Consider the following 18,986-nt stretch of genomic DNA (forward strand, 5'->3'; position numbering starts at 1 on the left):
AAGGATGTGTGTGTGATTAGGGTTTTGTCATGTTCATGCCATTTCATACAACATTTGTCATTACATTCAAAGAGCAAAGCATCATCGTCATCAACAAGTGTAGATTTGAGGTATATCTATCTAGCATTTATTCTAGTATTTGCATTATTTCATTCAAGGTCAATTCCTAAACCGGGGTTTGACTTAGGCAAACCCCTATTCCCAACAATTTCACCCTTCTCTGTGTGTGCAGGAAACAGGTATAGAGCTACGTTTGGGAGGGTTGACAAGATTCGTAAAGACGAGTTGGTTCACCTTTTGATGACAAGAAATCGGAGGACTAGGGCGAGGAGCAGCACAATCCCGAAAAATCAAGTCAAACTTCTAGGAATAGATCAAAATCTTCTACTCAAAACCAGGTTGGTGTCTTCGTACGACTGTAGCTCACTGTTTATGCTCGACCTCTTCAATAATCACCTATTTTACCCTAAGTTTAGCATTCTCACAATTCAATTTGGAAAGAGGGAACCAAACCCTAACCAGTGAATCTAATAAAAAATCTCAACCCTTTCCTTAGTTGGATTTAATACAAGAGTATTTGGTGAAAAATTGATTCAATTAATGAATGATCAAAAGATCATTATATAGATTACAAAGGGATCAATGTTTCTATTAAGAAACAACCGATAATAAACACTAAATTAGAAACTCCTAATATTTACAGTATATTACAAAATTGACCATTAAATAACTAAATAGAGATATTATTCTAATACCCTCCCTTAATGGTCAATGTGTCTACGACACCAAGTTGCCGCCTGAACTTTAACAAACTTTTTCAGATGTAGGGGACTTGGTGAAGATATCTACAGTCTTGTCCTTAATAGGAACATACTTCAAATCCACGGATCCATCTTCAACCAACTTGCAGATGAAGTGAAAATGAAACTCAACATGCTTGGTCCGCTCATGGAAGACTATATTTTTGACGAGTTTCAACATCCCTTGATTGTCACAGAAGAGAGGTGTAGGACTGGCTTGAGACAACTGGACGTTTGAAAGCATCCATTGAAGCCAGACTGCCTCACAAGCTGCTTTGACTGTTCCTCAATATTCAGCTTCCGTCGAGAAAAGAGTTGCGGCTTGTTGCTTCAAACTGGTCCAAGTGACAACACTTGTGCCCAAACTGAAGACATACCCAAATGTGGACTTTATGTTATCAATAAAGCCTGCCCAATCCGAATTTGTAAAACTGACGAATCTGGGATCTTTGGTCCATCCATAAAGGATACCAAAGTCCAAAGTGCCCTTGACATAGCGCAGGATCTACCTTGCTGCAACCCAATGTTCTAATGTAGGAGTTGTCATGAAGCGAGATATGTAACTCACTGCATGGCTCAGATTGGGTCTAGTGGAGGTGAGATAGATTAGACTACCCACTAGTTGCTTGGAATCAGATTCATTCTCAACTGGAGAACCAGATTTGGCCGACATCTTCAAGCCTCTCTCTATAGGTGTAGATGCGGGTTTTCTATCCTGCATTCGGAACTTGTCTACCATAGACCTGGCATATGTGGATAGAGAGATGAAGATGCCATGAGACTATTGCCAAACCTCAACACCTAGGCAGTAGTGCAGAAGCCCAAGGTCGGTCGTGTCAAAAGACTAGCTTAAATTCTACTTTATTCTGTGAATGAAAGATGTTGAGTTGCCAATGATGATCTGATCAACATAAATAACCAAAATGATGATATCACTGCCAGTAGTCTTGACATACAAATTTGAGTCAGAAGGACTCCTCTAGAAACCCTGATCTATGAGGTACTTATCAAATTTTATGTACCATGCCTGAGGAGCCTATTTGAGGCCATAGAGTGCTTTCACCAGTTTGAGTACTTGGTGTTCTTTTTCGGCAACCTTGAATCGAGAAGGTTGCATCATGTGGACCTCTTCCTGTAACTCACCATTCAGGAAGGAACTCTTGACATCCATCTGATGAACCTTCCAGCCACAATGGGTTGCCATGGCTAGGACTAATCTAATGGTGCTCATCTTTGCTATCGGAGCAAAGGTCTCCTCGTAATCAATTCCTTCACGTTGAGAGAAGCCTTTGGCAATGACACAAACCTTGTACTTATCCAAAGTACCATCAACCTTGTATTTTACCTTATAGACCCATTTGCATCCAATGGGTTTCTTCCCTCGAGGAAGATTGGTCAGAACCCAAGTGTTATTTTTCAGCAAGCTCTGGAGCTCAGTTGCCATAGCCTTTTCGCACTCAGGTATCCATTTCGCCTCTATGTATGTTTGTGGTTCATACACATTGTGAATGTTAGCCATGAGAGAAAAATTGACATAATCACGATGCTTGCTCTTCTTCCAAGCAGTTCTACCCTCGATGAGCTCATCATCATGAAGATCAACAATTGCCTTAGCCTACCGTTTAGGCCAAAGAGAAGTGCCAAAATTAGATGCAGGAGGTGCAACAAGACTAGGTTCATCAAAGAGAAGATTAGAGGAATCCTAAGGAAAGTCAAGTGGAGCAGCTGCGTGTCTAGGTGATCCTGAAAGAGAAGGAACCAGTGTAGGTGCGGGAGTTGGAGCAACTGGAACCCTCCCATCAGGTGGACCTAATGGAAGACAGACACCCAAGTCTGAAGCCTTCAAAGGCTAATCCTCTGAATCCACAATTGGACGAGAGAGTTGAAATGGCCCTCGTTCCTCATCAAAAACCACATCACGACTGAAGATGATACAATTTGTCTCAATGTCAACCAATCGGTAGGCTTTGTGCGTATCATTGTAGCCCGTTAGGATGAGTTTTTGGCTCTTGGCATCCAACTTGGTGCGTTTGGCATCAAGCATCCAGACAAAAGCAATGGAGCCAAAAACCTTCAGGTGACTAATTCTGGGCTTGCAACCTGACTAGGCCTCTTCCGAAGTCTTCTTCTTCACAACCATAGTAGGAGATCGATTCAGAAGAGAGACTAACCCAAAATTTCTTTGGAACACTCATGTTCAAGCATAAACCGAGCCATTTCGGTAATCGTGTGGTTACCCTACTCAACGACACTGTTTTGCTGAGTGTAAGGTGTAGTAAGTTGGCACTTGATGCCATGTTGTTCACAAAAATGGGAGAAGGCAGAAGAGTAACAATTGGTTGACCAGACTCTTTTTCAACTAATGCTTTGAACTTTTGAAACACCGCAAACATCTATGATTTCTCATTAAGAAAATACACCCACATTTTTCTATTAAAATCATCAACAAAAAGTAGAAGATATTCTAATACCCTCCCTTAATGGTCAATATGTCTCCGACACCAAGTTGCCCTCTGAACTTAATAAACTTTTCCAGATGTAAGGATTTGGTGAGGTTTTTACTGTTTTTTTCCAAAAAAACGATGTTTTGTAAACTTCAATTTCAGGGTTTGTTGATTTTTCCTCAAAATCGTGGTTTCATTTTCATCTTCATCTCGATGTCTCTAGCTACATGGAGTGATACCTTTGTTACCCAACATCAAGTTGGATGATTTGTGGTGATATCCAGAAGTTCTGCAAATTCTGGTAAGGTCAGTGGCAAGGTCTTGTCGCGGAGCCTTCTAAGAAGAAGGGGGCAGCCTTCTCTATTTTTCTCTTGGTAGTTAGCATGATGACCATTAAGGGAAGGTGTTAGAATAATGTATTGTTTCTTTAATGGTCATCTAGTTATCTAGATTGCTTAGATAGTTTCTATTTCTAGTTTCAATTCATGATTGTTTCTTTTAAAAACATCGTTTGTGTAAATCTAATTAAGGATTCATCGTCTCCATTGTTTAATACATCATTGAATATTGTAATAGGATTGAGGCTAGATCTATTGGATTCACCCCTCTTTCAATTTATTGGCTAATTTCGTTAATTGGTGGTCTTATCCTACTTTGGCAAAACCCTAGTTCCAAATTACACCTCTACATCTTTAAATTCTGCTTCAATTTTTTTTGTTGTAAAACCAACGAGCATTTATTATGTTCGCTTTGATTTCTCTCGAGCTTGGAAAATGTTTCCATAAGAACAGACACTGATTGTGGTATTCCATTGTAGCTAAGTTGTTGGTGCTGGTATGGGAATGGGATTTGTGTGATATTTACTAAGTCTCAAAATGTCATTACACAATAAAAATTCAAATTACAATCAGCATTTAATATTCATATTCTTCTTCATCAAAAGGATCATACATTGTCCTAGGAACTTCATATTTTGCTTCTAAATATTTAAAGGCTTCATATTGAGATTCGCTTGGTATATTCATATAGACATTTGATGAAAAAATTATTTTATATTTATTTCATATGCATGCACATATTTTGGCATTTTCGCTTGGGTACACCCTGTTGTGTTAAAACACACATGTCCCATTGCAAATGGGAACCCCGACATTTTTCTCTTGTTAGGTTAGTCGTTTCGCTTAGTTTTAGTTAGCTTGGCAGTAGTTTTAGTCCTTGTTTGTGAAAGGTATCAATGTCTTGTCAGTTTGAAAAAGTGTATTGATCAATCCTTGAGAGGGTGTGATCAAGTCAGGAATTCAAGGTCCAGGTCCAGAATCCATGAATGAGCTTTGATGTTGTCTCAGTTATAAAATGTTGTCACAGTTATAAAATGTTGTCAAAGTTGTCAAAAATGCAAAAATATTGCAAAATGTCGTCAAGACAAGTTGTCAAGAAAATTGAAATTTTAAAAATATTGTGTAAAAAATGAAAAAAAAAACCCAAGAATGTGAATTCCTTGTCAAGGTCGGATTCTCTAACCTTGACAAAAAAGGAAAATTGAGAAAATTTGTCCTTGACATGTGAAGGGATTGAAAATGAAAAGATGAAGAGTTTGAGCAAGGGGGTAAGGTTAAATTCCAAGATAAAGTTGTTCAAAACTGTGAGAGGTGGTTGATAGCTGTAAGTAATTTCCACCCCAAAGTTCTTTCACAATCCATTTTTCCACCAAGGGTAGGGTTCTTAAGTTCTTACATAAGTGAAAAATTCGCTCAACCAATGGGTGTGTTGTTCCTTCACAACCTAATTTTCCGCCAAGGGGAAGGGTCCCTGAGTTCTTTCACAATCCATTTTTCCACCAAGGATTCGGCTCTTAAGTTCCTTCACAAGTTCAAATTCCCTCCTAGAGTTCATTCACACTCCCAATTTCTGATGAAGAATGCTTGATGGCTTGGGTGTTGAGTTCACTCAAAACATAAAATTCTGCTTGGGAAAGTTCTTGACTACCTAAAATTTTGATTCAAAGTCCCTCAATGCCTTCAATTTCTGATAAGAAACTGCTTAATTTGAAATTCTTATGCAAAATGAATGAACTCAAAGTTTTGATGCAAAAAATGAAGAAAATTCAGTTCCTAACTACTCAAACATTCTGAAAATTAATGACTAAATGAAGGACAAAATGTAAAAGTTTTGTTCCAAACCACCCAAAATCTCCGAAATGGAATGTGAAAGTGCAATTTATGACAAGGTAAAATCTCTAAAAGTTCTCGTATATATAGAATCCCTGCCCAAGGAAAGGAGGAAGCCGACTTGGGGCAAAAATAAAATCACAACAATCCAAAATTCAAATGCAAAACTATGGAGCAAGCAACCAACTTGAAAGGTAGATTGAAATTGGAAATAAAAAACAAGGTGAAAACAATATAGAACATGAACAAGCCGACCTCCTTGCTAGATGAGGAAATGAAGTGCATACATAAGCAAGATCCAAGGAGTCATTATCACATCATTCCAAGCGAAATTCAAGAGAAGAAGTCAACAACCAAGGAGCATATTGCAGCGAATTATAAGAAACTTCTTGGACCCCATGCACACACTAAGACTCAGATATGCAAAAATTGGAAACTCATATTTGAGGTGAAATTCACAATTACAAACATTTGATTTTTCAGACCTAAAGAGGCAAAGAGTAAGGTTTATTCTTCATTCCATGTCTAATATGTAAGCCAATTATAGCGAAAGCTTTCAGATTTACATTTTGAAAATTCTTTAACTATTGAAAGGTTTCTAGAAGGGTTTTATGACAGGTTTGCATACATGATTAGAGAATTCCAAGTGATATATCAAATAGAACAGACCATGGTCTTCACTTATTTCATAAAGTGCTTAAGAGTAAATTGTATTTCAAGTGAATTCCTTAAATTTTCGCATGCATTTGGGAGTCCTAATTTAATCTAGGGTTTCATTCGCTATTATGATTCAAGTTGTTTACTTATTCAGGAATGATTTCATGGAAAGGAACTCAACAAGAGGAAGGACATCACAACCTCAACAATGCAAGAGAGAGGAATTCAAGAAGATAACATGGAAGTGGATGGAAAGAACTCAATAGTGTGAGGAAGGATCAAGAGGATGACAAAGAGGGAGCTTTTAAAGAACATTACTTTATGAATAAAGATTCTACACCAGCCTTGGATTTTCCTTGGAAATCCAAGATCAAGGTGAAGGACTCAAAAAGATCAATGCAGGACGACATCAAGATGCACAAGCACATGACATTACAAGATGAAGAGCATTACAATGTGGAGGATTGCTCAACTATGACAAGAAGATCAAGGCAAAATTTACACTTCAAGATGACATTCAAAGAGATCATGGTCAAGGGTATCAATGAAGAAGAACTTGAGATGAAGATGAAGAGGAAGTGCACAATGAAGCCCAAGGACAAGGAAATTGGAGGGAAGATAGTTCTAGAAGAGTCAATCAAAGTTAGAAACTCATCCAAAGAAGATGATGCAATTTGAGAACATGAACCATCACAATCAGTCAAAACACCAGATGATGTTGAGTATCAAAAGATATTGCTACAAAAGGGTAAGGAGATAAAAGTTTACAATAAATGCAAGTTGAGGTGGCATCTACTTACCAACAACCAATCAAATAAATCAAGTCAACATGTCTGGATTCATTGAACCTGACTCATCAACAAGTGGACATGTGGATGCATTGAATGAAGTGTCATTATCCACTCCTTGAAAATTGTGCCATTGAGGAAATGTTGATTTTCATTAGTCCTTTTCCTCAAAAGGACTTGCACAAAAGAGATTGTAATTTTCTCATTGGTAGATATTAAATGTAAGGAGGTGTTAGTTATAACTCCTCACTTCACGGTTTCCTTGAATTATCTTGGCCATTGATTTAGAATCGATTTGGGCCCCTTCATTTGTAATTGTGAAGTCTATAAAGGCTTGGCCTTTTCATTTGGAAGGGTTAATAATTAGAAGTATCAGTAGGAGGAGCAGATCTGAGATTGTTTCCAACACTACTGGAATTAATACATGATTTTCATTGAAGATATGGTGGATCTATGTGTGTTGTTTCAACATTTTTCATGGTTTCTACTTCTCAAGTTTTAGTTGAATTTCATTTATTGTAATGGAGAAATGTGATGATATTCAATGGAATTCTGGTTTATACCATTTGTAGTATGTTGATTACAGATTGCAGTGTATAGTTAATCTGAACCTAATTTAGCACTAGTTCAATTGTGGATATTCATTTGGATTGCACCGATATTGGGTATTTGGATGAATGTTTACAATACAAAAATCCTTTGTTACCTTTGGAGATTGCATTAGTTTTGTGTAGTTGTTTCCTCATGGCAAAGCAAAGTTTGATTTGTGGGATCCATCTATCTAACCACTGTCTATTATCATCATTGTCCTTAGGCTCTTAGATTAGATTTCTCTAACCTTATCCCTTTTTGTCTTTTATTTTGAAGTTCAAGTTAGTTTAGTATTCAAATTCCAGCTCCAGCAAAGTGTAAATCCCTTTGTGATATTAGCAATCACATCATTCACTGAGCCTATCAATCATAAAGTCGCATTGTTTGCATTGTAAACCTTGGAGTTGCCTTATTTGATCACATTGTTTAGCATTTGAGGTTTCCTTGTTCAAGAGAGGATCGAATACTTGGTGTTTTATTATGTTGGCGAGTGTCACTAAACACACATCAACACAGCCCTAGAGTACTTCCTGGGTATCTGGGTTCGTTGTGGATCCTTCACAGCGAACCTGAATTCCCAGGAAATACCCAAGCCATACTTGAAAAATTGATTGCTCAAAATAATCAGATTAATTATTCAACGATATACAACCATATATAAAGAGTTTACAAGACGACGTTCTAAATTAAGAACTAGTCGTCTAAGTGAACTCTTCATTCTTTGCATTCGGTTTCTCTCTTCATTCCCAGCTTTTAGAGAATGACCCCTCACATTAATATTTGATGGATGTTCGTACCTTGTTTTGATTCCCATTTTGCCATGAGTAGGCAAGATGCTCCTACATCACCTACTTATTTGAAGAGCTTTCTCATCTAAATTTCTTAGTTATGAACAAATTATCATGTGCTTATTCCTATTTCTACATATATTTATGTTTCTTCCCTCATTTTTGACATAGAATTTGGGCTAGTATTGTCAATCACCCTTGATGTTTGATTTATTAGGAACTCAGAGAAGATATAATCTTGAGCATGATCTAGGAGACTTTGACAAGCAAAGAATCCAAAGCATCTCAGACAAACTAATAAAGAGAAGATTTGTTGATCAACTTATAGAACTCCTTTAGAAATTGTTCTAGTGAGATTTTATATTGATTAAAAAATCCCAAGAAACCCAGGTTCCTCCAACCAAATTGAGGATCATGTTGCATCATACAAGCATGTGGACAAATTATTCACTAAATTTCCTAGATTCTTATTCTGTCATTACTTGTTGAGGACATCACTCTTATAATGGCCTAGGAAGACAACTTGATGTTCTTTCTAAGTTTTGTGATCTTTTTCAACTTGTGGTCAACTTTAGTAAAACTAAGGATATTGTCTTCAACACCACCAAGGATCCTCTTCCTAGGATCGATTTCTTTTATAAGGGGGACCTAGTGGAGATCACCACTTCTTATAATTAGTTAAGGGTTCAATTCATTAGCCCTTTTCTCTCTTTGCATATTGGCCTCTTAGTATTATTTTTGCAAGGGATACACCTCACTCTCTATTCTAGAGCACTAACTTTCAGGTAAATTTCCAAGATATCCCTTCAAAGATGTATCTCTTTAGCACAATGATTAAGCCCACAATGCTATATGATACATTTCCAAGATATCCCTTCAAAGATGTACTCTCTATTCTAGAGCACTAAATTTTAGGTACATTTCCAAGATATCCCTTCAATGGTGTACCTCTTCAACACAATGGTTAAGCCAACAATGCTGTATGGTTCAAATTTTTGGCGCCCTAGCTCAAGGTCTAGCAATTGGGCTTGAGTTGAGAGGGTTCAAATAATTATGCCTAATGTATGATATAGTGCTAACAAGAAATCCTCAGTGTATTGTCCTTGTTGATTTCACCCCAAGAGTATCTTCACACACTCGGTTTATACACAGGCTTGATCCATGGATGATTCAACTTCATACTTTGGAAGGTATCCATTTTTGGCACTTTATTCCTTAGAGAGGATTTCTTATGTGAACAATCAAACCCATTTGAAACATTATTAATTGAGGGTGGAAAAATCAACTCCACCTCCTCATTAGTTCTAAAATATACTACCTCAACCCCAATTTTTTCTACATATGCAACTTTAGGGCTGATGGAGAGGTTATGGATGGCCTAATAAAATGCATTGAGAGGATGACACTTAAGGAATAGGTCAATGATCTAATTGTTAGAGATTTGCTAAGATACAAACATTCAAAGCATTGTTAGCAATCTGAGTAAGTCACTAGAAACTTGCCAAAAATATTTGACAAGTTTTTCTAGAGCTATCTCACTGAGTTTTTTAGCAATTAAATGACGATTTTTTGTGGATTTTTCAGCGAGTACTCAATGAGTTTGAGCCCTTGACTCACATTGTGTGTCAAGAATGTCGATATAACACTCCAAAAACATCATTTCGGCTTTATAAGCATTGTGTTTTGCCTTTTAAAAAATTATGAAAAAAAGTGTACCCCTTAACCTTGCTAGGGGCACTACCCCTTGACCCTACTAGGGCCACTGCCACCAGACCCCCTCGCCCCCCTAAACTCATTTGATACATTTTGTAACTGCATTTTACATGTAATTTGTGTTTTTCAACGGAAACAAAAATTAAAAAATTTAAGTGTTTTTTAATTTGTCAAGTTATCACAGAGTCCAAGTTTGTGAACTATGATTCAAAGAGTATGCTCCCTTCACCACTAGCTATCTAAGAGAGAACCAACCAAGCATCTAGAAACAAAAATCTCAGTCTTCATTTCACTTCAAATCTTTAATTTGTATAATTATTGCTTGCATACAAAATTGTGAACCATAGTTGCAAAACTCTATGATATCTCACCAAACTCACAAGCGTTTCTTTGGCTAGTGAGTTACTCACATAGGACTCTAGGGTTGAGTCCTAGAGGATAACTTGCAAGTTTTTCATTAAAGGAAAACTACAAAAGGGATTTTAATTTTTTTTTTCATTTTTCATCTTTAAATTATGAGAAATTATAATCAAATGGACTTAATGTATTCTCTAAATTCATTCTCTATGCTTCTCATAAATTAATTTCTTTTTTGTGTGTGTAATTATGTTATTTGTGCTAAGGATTTGTTGAGTACCAAGTCCAAATGACTATTGAATCTCATTTTCAGCATGTTGTGAATGTCTTCATTGCAACTGCTTGAGATGGGAAAATTGGAGTACATAAACCCCAAATCCTCAAAAGCTAGCCGTCCAAATTTTGCCCCAACCTTATAGGACCTCTAGATGTGAGAATAATTTGAGTCTATTCAATGCCATTAACATGAACAAGTGCAAAAAATTGACACAAAATAATCTCTGTCTCCATGAATACAACTTTGGCCTTCAGTCAAAAATGGTGGAGGGCTCAAATAGTCACGAGGCAATTGACTTGGATAAAATTGATCTATATAGAGAATAAATAGTCTCGGATGAGAACCCCATGTTCACAAGAGATGAAATTCCTAATTTTTAGAGAAAAACAAAAGAGGAGGCATTGGATTGGATGACATCGTAGTTGAGGATGATGGCCATCCTAAGGAAGAGTCATTGTCTTCTACTTTCAACATGGAGTTGCAATCAATTGCGAAGTGCAAGACCCCCAAATTTCAAACAGGATGTATACAATAAAGAGGAAATTATAAATTGTAATAACTTGCATTTTTCATGAGATTAGTATCATGTTGTTGGTTTTTGTAATCACATGTTCCATTATTGTCTCCTTTTTTATTCAAATCTATCATGAGATTAGTGGTCATATTATTGGTTTTTGTATTCAAATGTTATAATATTGTCTCCATTTTTATTCAAATCTAATGGAAGACACTTCCCCAATGTTCTATAGACTCATTTCATATGTTTGTTTTGTGACTCTATTTTGCAAGAAATTTATGCTTTTTAATTAATTCAAGTTTGTTTTTTATTTGTCAAATCTTGCAAGTCACAAATTTTATATCTATGCACGCTTGTATTATTTCTTGTAAGGATATAATAAAATGTAGCAGGTTTCTCAAAAGGGTTTCTATGGGGAAAACAGGGTGGGAACAAGAGGCTGCCCTTGTAACCTGGGAAATTTGCACCTGCCAAAAGAAAAGAAGGGACCTCAAATAAATAATTAATTACAGCTCAAGGAAAGGTTCCATGGAAGACATTGGTAAGGCATCGGATTCAAATTTCTGGTATTGCTTGAGATTGCTAGCATCAAACGTCCAATTTAACTGAGTAATACCATCAAGGAAGGCCTCTCTATTACAGACTCAGAATTCTTCAATTCTTGAAAAAAATTGGCATGCATGAGAGATTATCTAAGAAGAATCATACTGGAAGATTGCAAGACTCCATTTTGGTGGGATTTGGCTTCTATTGATATGATCCTTAATAGTGAAACTGTGTGCAAAGTGCATGGCAACATCTTTTTCTTCAGCAGCATAGCTGAAGAGTAGTCTCTCAGAGTGATATTTCTATTATTTAAAATGGACGTAGCTCACTAAATGTTCTCAAAATGGACTTATTTATGAAAGGGCTCTAATTGCATGTATGTTGGAGTCAAAGTAAATGTTAGCTACATGTATCCATCGGAATCCTCTCAGAGTGATATTTCTATTATTTAAATTGGACGTAGCTCACTAAATGTTCTCAGAATGGACTTATTTATGAAAGGGCTCTAATTGCATGTATGTTGGAGTCAAAGTAAATGTTAGCTACATGTATCCATCGGTATCCACACACCACTGCCTTTACTGTTTAATGATGTGATTGATATAAGATGATTGCTTTGAGGGAAAGAAATAAAGGAAACATACCTTCAAGAACTTCTGCAGATACAAAGGTGATAAATGCTCCACAAACATACTGTGCAACTGAGTAGGGGAAAATCACATTAAAGCTTATAAATACACCCAAGCATGTAAATATCTCAGCTACAAATAAAATTTGCCTGCAGGAGGAATAGAATGTCAAAGATGGGAACAAAACACAAGTAAATAAATAAATCCATATTATGTTTGAAATTACACCACTAGTATGCAACTACCTAAGAAATTTTTTAAAAAAACACATACGTTGCCCAAAAACTATTCCTTCTAATGCAATTGGGAATATAAATCTAGGCCACGAATGTTATTAAAAGTAATTCACGCTGGAATGGTATAACAGAGAAAAAAACATTAAATAATATTTTTTTATATAGTGAATCTTCAGAATATAGAAAGCAACTTTACTAACGAAGCTCACTACTAGTTTGCAACAATTTCCCAAAGACTAATTTAAGGTATTTTAATTGAATTCTCAAAAAATTCATATGTGACGAAACACTCTGCATATGGTTCTGCTTAACTTAATCATAAACTGAAAAACTTCAATATCTGACATTGAACAAACAAAGAACTCTATTATGAGAAAAAACTAAATGAGATTAACAGACAATCCATATTACAGTTTAGAGTCTTGGACTATCTTTGTTAGATTTTTAATGTTTCAACATGCATCAATTAAGTTGAGATATAGTATTTGCCTTTAGGACTAGCAATAAACATCAAATATTGATAAGTTAATGAAAATAAATTGTCATACTTTTGTAAGACTTGGCAATTGCGAAGCTCCTTAACTTCCAATCAATGGACCTTTGAAAAATATATGAATATAAAGAAAGATACAAACCTGTCCTCAAACATGTTGCTGATATAGTTGCCAACAACAACATTCACTGGTAGAACTGTTAATCCAAGCAGGGCAAGAAAAATTGCAACAGAGCTAGTACCCCAATTAAAGTAATATGCAGTAACAACACTTGATTCAGAAAGCAGTATCTCCATTGCATATTTTAGCATAAAATAAATCAAAAGCTGCACCTGCACAAGCACATAAAGAATACATTAAGATACTTTCCTTTCTCCTATACTAAATTCAGTCTTGAATACTAGAAACTGCATGAAAACTAGAGTTATTCGAAAAGATTTTTTCTTCACTTTTATTCGATCCAAAATTGTCATAAGCGTCTACTCTATCATGTATTAATTTAATCTCATATTTACATATAGAAACTCACAAAACATGCTCCATTTCATTTATGATCAATTCTTTAAAGACAGTATGTGCAGAACAAATAAGCAATAAAAAAGGTAACCAATATTTTCAAAAAAAATTAAAAAAAAATTAGAGATTTCGGTGTTCATAACAATAATCCAGCCAAAGTACTTGATGTAATCACTAGTATCAAAGTTTCTTTACAATGAGTTGGAAGAAAATCTCTACTGAGAGGGAGTCGGCAAATTATCATTAATGTTGTGAAACTGGTATAATTAATGCTTGGAGGTCAAATGAGTTAGATTATGGGGCTAGGTGGCTTGCAAAATAATTTGAAAAGTTAGTTTTTCCTACATTCATAGAGGCTACCAATCTCAATGTTGGCTACAAAGTAGCCTTCGAAAGATTTCACAATCTTCAAAAGAGAACTTTCACAATAATATTCAGAAACTACTCATCTGGAATGCCTCTAGCATTGCATAATTTTTCTTAAAAAACTATTGTAATGAATGAAAGATGTGTATTGAGTGTTTACACATGTTTTGCATCCTTACAAAAACCATATTGAAAAAAAAGGTTCTGAAAAGAGGGATTTAAGGGGAAAAGTTACAATTGAAGGGATTTCAGAGCATGATTTTATGTATTGGAAGCAAAGTAATATCGCATTTTGAGTCACAATCTCATGCCACTCTTGGCCAGCTATCATCCCTGTGCACTTCCCTTGATCACTATCACATTCTTATCAGTATGTAAGACTGTTTGTTAGATAAACCTTTCACTGGCAAGCTCTTCAATGCATCTTCTGAAATATACCCCTCAATTTTTTTCAATTTTTTTCCAATTACATGCACCAAAAGCACCCTTTAGGATTAGAAAATGATAATCAAAAACACCGCTGAAAGCAGCCCTTCCACTTTCTGATGACCAAGAGCCCAATGTGGGAAGGTGAGAGCATACGGTGATAAGGGGATCGTTAGCTCAATGATCTGCTGGAAAATTCAATGCAAAGTACAATACCGGGCGGCAAGCCAGCCCCTTCCGCTTATCCAACGGGTGATAGAACTTCCACAATACTTTGGCGGTGCAACCAACCAATTACAAGATTACAAGGAACTGAAAATAGCAACAATCACTCAACCACTTATCCAGTGGGGGGACTGAAAATAGAATTGCAATCTACTCAACCGCTTATTCAGTAGGAGGACAGTGTCACAATAATAAAGAAAGACGGTAAGCCAGCCTCTTCCTCTTATTCAGTGGGTCAGATTAGATAGTTCTTAGTACTACTAATCAGCTTTACAATGCATAATATAGATTTTCTGATTATGAGATATCCTTGTCCAAAGATAGGCGAAAAAGCTAGCCTCTTCCACTTATGAAGTAGGACTAAGAGTAATCAAGAAACTTGTTGTTAGTACTACTAACCAGCATTACAAAATGAATAAGAATGGCAAATCAAGTGTTGATAACAAGTCCAATAGCTGCAAATAATAAGATATTCACTCCCAAAACCAACATAGACCAACCACACCAAGAATGCACTCCACACTAACAACTTCACACTCTGAAAAAGCAAACCACACTAGAAAAACGCAGACCAACAACCTAAAAACTCACCAAAAAACTCATAACTTTGCCCACACTCAACGGAATGACCCAAAAATAGTTGCAACTGAAAGATATGAGACAAGCGATTAAGCTAGACCCAACAAACTGCATCAAATACCCCCAAATGAATTCTTGCACGCATTCTTAGGCAGCCCAACATGGTACAGCTAGGGCAGAAGTACGACTTGCATTTAAAAAATGAATACACCAAATTAAGCTCTATCAACTTACAAGAATGATCGCCTAGGACATAGGAAGAGAATGAGCCACTATCGAGAATGAGCTAACACCCGAACACATGCTATGGCCACACCAAAACCAGCAACTTGAAAATCCACACACAGCACTCCAGAGTCAGAAAACTCAAACACACACTAGCAATGAATCCATCCATTCTTCTGAGTGAAGAACAGTCCCCAAACTCAACTAGTCGCTATCTTTCAAGTGAGAAGCTAAGCAAATAGTCTAGGAGGTAAGCATTCCTCCAAGCATTCCAACACCATTTCGACAGCACTTCGTTATAAAATTCTTGGATACCCAAAATGAGAACCCAAGGCCTTTACTTATAATCTTCTCTCCAAATCGAACCTCCTTTCCCTCCAATAAGGGATTAAACACTAACACTCAAATTTCTTTTAATTTGCCTTTCATTTCATTTCATTCCATCTCCTTCCCTCATCACCCAAGTGCATAGATGAGTCACTTTATTAAAACTACCAATAATATAATAAGTGAGCACTCAACATAAACTTAGGGAAATGACTTTTAAATATTTTATTTAGCAACAAGGTATTTCTCCCTTAAACAAATATCAAATATATTGTAAAGTCATAATCCATTTTAATGAAAAATACCTTCATGGGCGTCCAGACTTAGGCTATAAGTTGATAAATTAAATATCAAATTGACCCCCTTTATGTCATACACCATTTACGCCTAGGCCAAGGGGATAAAAATAAAGTATTAAAAAATACTTTAATTGTCATATACCGAATACTGCTCAAAATAATCTGAAGGCTAGAATCCTGAAAAACTACAATGTATGCCATAACTTCTGAACTGGACCACAACAACCTACCAAAAATAGTACTTACTATAAATAGCACATTGCTAAAAATAGAGAGTGTTTCCAAAGTGATTTTTACCACATTCTGAGTAGTCGTCGCAACTTACTAAAAATAGTAAGTCCAGAAAAGTCTTCAGATTCATTTGCATGTTACACCATCGCGAAGTTCTCTGAAAACCTAGAGAAATAAACTGCTCTCGCCTCCACTTACTAAAAATAGTAAGTTTGTCAAACTTTGTTGCTTTCTATGCATGTACCATGATTGCAAAGCTTTCCAAAACTCAAAAGGAATCCAAAACCCAAACTGACAAACTCCAACATGCAGGCCACCAAAATGTCGAAACATCCTCCTAGAAAATAGGAAACTCTAATTTTGCCAACTGACCAACGAGTCTCAGAATTGGCCAACAAACCCAAAAACAAACTAGAGCGGAAAAGGGGACATTACATCTTCAAAATTCATGGCTTCCTCTCTGCACAAGGGCAAGGAATCCAATTCAGGTCGTAACCTGGAAGCTTGGGTTAGCAATGACAAGAATAGAAGGGTGTCTCCTTAGATGCAGATAGTGAGGAAGTGAATTTCATCTCCTTCATTGATGTGGAAATCAAGAACCCTTACGTATGTAGCTTCAAAGGGTAATTGGTATGGCCAAGAGTTCAGATGATTTGAAACAGGAAAATATTCAAAAGGCTCTCAAGGATCTCACGCTCAACCCAAGCCCCTCAATGGGAAGAAATGTTTTTTATGCTTCACAAAGTCTCAATTGTGCATCCATGCTCTCCATTGCTGCCAGCTGTTATCTCATTCATGAAAACATTGGAGATGTTGGTTTGATTCAAGCTTTTGCCTCAGTGGACTTCTCTTGCATCTGCACTGCTAAAGACGATAAATGGGAGTGGGGGATGATCAAGTTATCATCTGAGAGAAGGGAGAAAAAGGGAAAGTGAAAAAACACTTTAATTATCATCTGGTATTTCTTTTTTTCTAAGCAAAATCTTGGAAATGTATATATTTTGGCTTGGATTGGAAAGGCTTCAATAATTTGTGCTCCCTTTGCCCATAAAGTCCTCATTTGATTAAATGTATCCTACAAGAAAAATCTATAAAGCTTGATGGAATCAATCATCTACCTATAGCTTTGTTCTCTTATGGGTTTTCTCTTTTTTGCTTTCATGAAAGGCATCTTAGGAGATTTATTCTATAGTATTGTTGACGTGTTTTTTAGGCACCTCGAACACAGAATAAAATACCAAAGTATTTTTACCCTCTCTTAAACAAAACCACCTCAGATACTAAATATTTGATCAACTAAGACGATTCCAAGGTTTCTAACATCGGTTCTTGACATGTGGGTAACTCAATGGTGAATGTGATTTTGCTATATGCACAAAGGGACTTACGTAATTGTTCTTGAAGACTCAAACTTATCATGAATGGCTTGCCAATGATTTCAAATGACTTGGGATTTTGCAATATGAGCTCTTGATCTATTTCTAACAAAGATTTTCAAATAAAATGCAAAAGAGGAAGGGTTTAGGAGTTTTGTTCTAATCCTATCTTAAACCTAGAATGCAAGAGATAGTGAATGATTCAATGAAATTCAACTAGGCTAGGTATTATCATCAAAGAACAACTCTATGCAAGCTTAGTGCAATCATCTAAGGTTATTAATAGATGTTCAAATTCATACTAACAACACTAACACCATCAATGCGATGCATATCAATGAGAAAGCACAAATTGAAGTTAAGTTCAAATTTGATTCCAGTTGACCAAATAAGACAAACTTACAATCAACAAGAAGGTAGTGGTATGGATAAAATGAATTTCATACGAATGCACTCAACAATTTCTTTCATTAACCTAAAAAAATACTTGAAACAAATTCTAATATAAATTTGGAGGTATGAGAATCACACAATGCTTCAAATCTCAATAAAATCACCAAAATTCAATGATTGAATTCAATTTAGCAGCATATAGGCGACAATTCTCAAAAATCCCTCTCTTACAAATGAGAGGAATGGGGTTTATATATAGTCTCCAACTGAAATGAGTGGCCAAGATTCATTTAGAATCAAGGGCCAAGATCATGACAACATTGCCCTAATTAGGATTTACATAACAAAGTGGAATAAAAAGCATTTGTCCATATGGGACAGGAGGTTTCATCTATCCAATACAGGATAGGCATCTACCCAAACAGGGTAAGCATCTATCCAGCTTGGGATAGGAGGTGCTCTGGTCAAAAACTTAGACTCATCGGGACCATCCAGGACCAAAGTCACTCTCTAAGAACAACACTCCTCTAAAATGAGTGCACCAAGGTCGTCGTCCTTGGGAGTAAATAAAATAACATAATGCAAGCTTGAATTCTGCCTCAGAATTTGGCCTAAAGCCTCGGGAAGTCAAGCGAATCTATACGGGATTCTTTCTGAGTATGCGTTGGATTATCCCTTAAACTTTCAATTAGTAAATGTATCCCCTTTGATTGGGAGTCCGAGAAACTTCGCAATCCATCTACTTGCCTTAACCAAAAGCCTAGACCCCATCCCCGAATGCCTAAGTACTAGGGACAACTTCGTCCCTAGACTGCCTACATACCCGTTTCGACACAGGATCAAGGCGTAAAGTATGTAGTTCTATTTTCTAGTCTATGGTTTAGTGTAAACTGTTTTGGTGGGTCCGCAACCCTTTCTAGGGTCAATGTCCCAGACAGTTTCTTTGAGGTCCAATGGGATGACGCCTAGCCATCAAGTAAGGAATCTTCTAGAAGATTTCGGCCTACATCCCTCCCTC

The 18,986-nt window shown here is 36.4% G+C and overlaps 1 protein-coding gene across 9 annotated transcripts in view; it reads right to left on the reverse strand.

Annotated features, from left to right (window-relative positions):
• Positions 1-18,986, reverse strand: part of LOC131061325 (SPX domain-containing membrane protein At4g22990) — a 103,238-nt gene that overhangs the window by 6,278 nt on the left and 77,974 nt on the right. For all 9 annotated transcript variants that reach the window (XM_057994963.2, XM_059213787.1, XM_057994957.2 and 6 more), the window contains 2 exons: positions 13,147-13,337; positions 12,291-12,424 (listed from right to left, as the gene is read on the reverse strand). In XM_057994963.2, the coding sequence (XP_057850946.2) occupies positions 12,291-12,424; positions 13,147-13,337 (325 nt within the window). The remainder of the gene's footprint in view (positions 1-12,290; positions 12,425-13,146; positions 13,338-18,986) is intronic.

Source organism: Cryptomeria japonica, chromosome 11, assembly GCF_030272615.1.
Source record: "Cryptomeria japonica chromosome 11, Sugi_1.0, whole genome shotgun sequence".
NCBI classification, from domain to species: domain Eukaryota; kingdom Viridiplantae; phylum Streptophyta; class Pinopsida; order Cupressales; family Cupressaceae; genus Cryptomeria; species Cryptomeria japonica.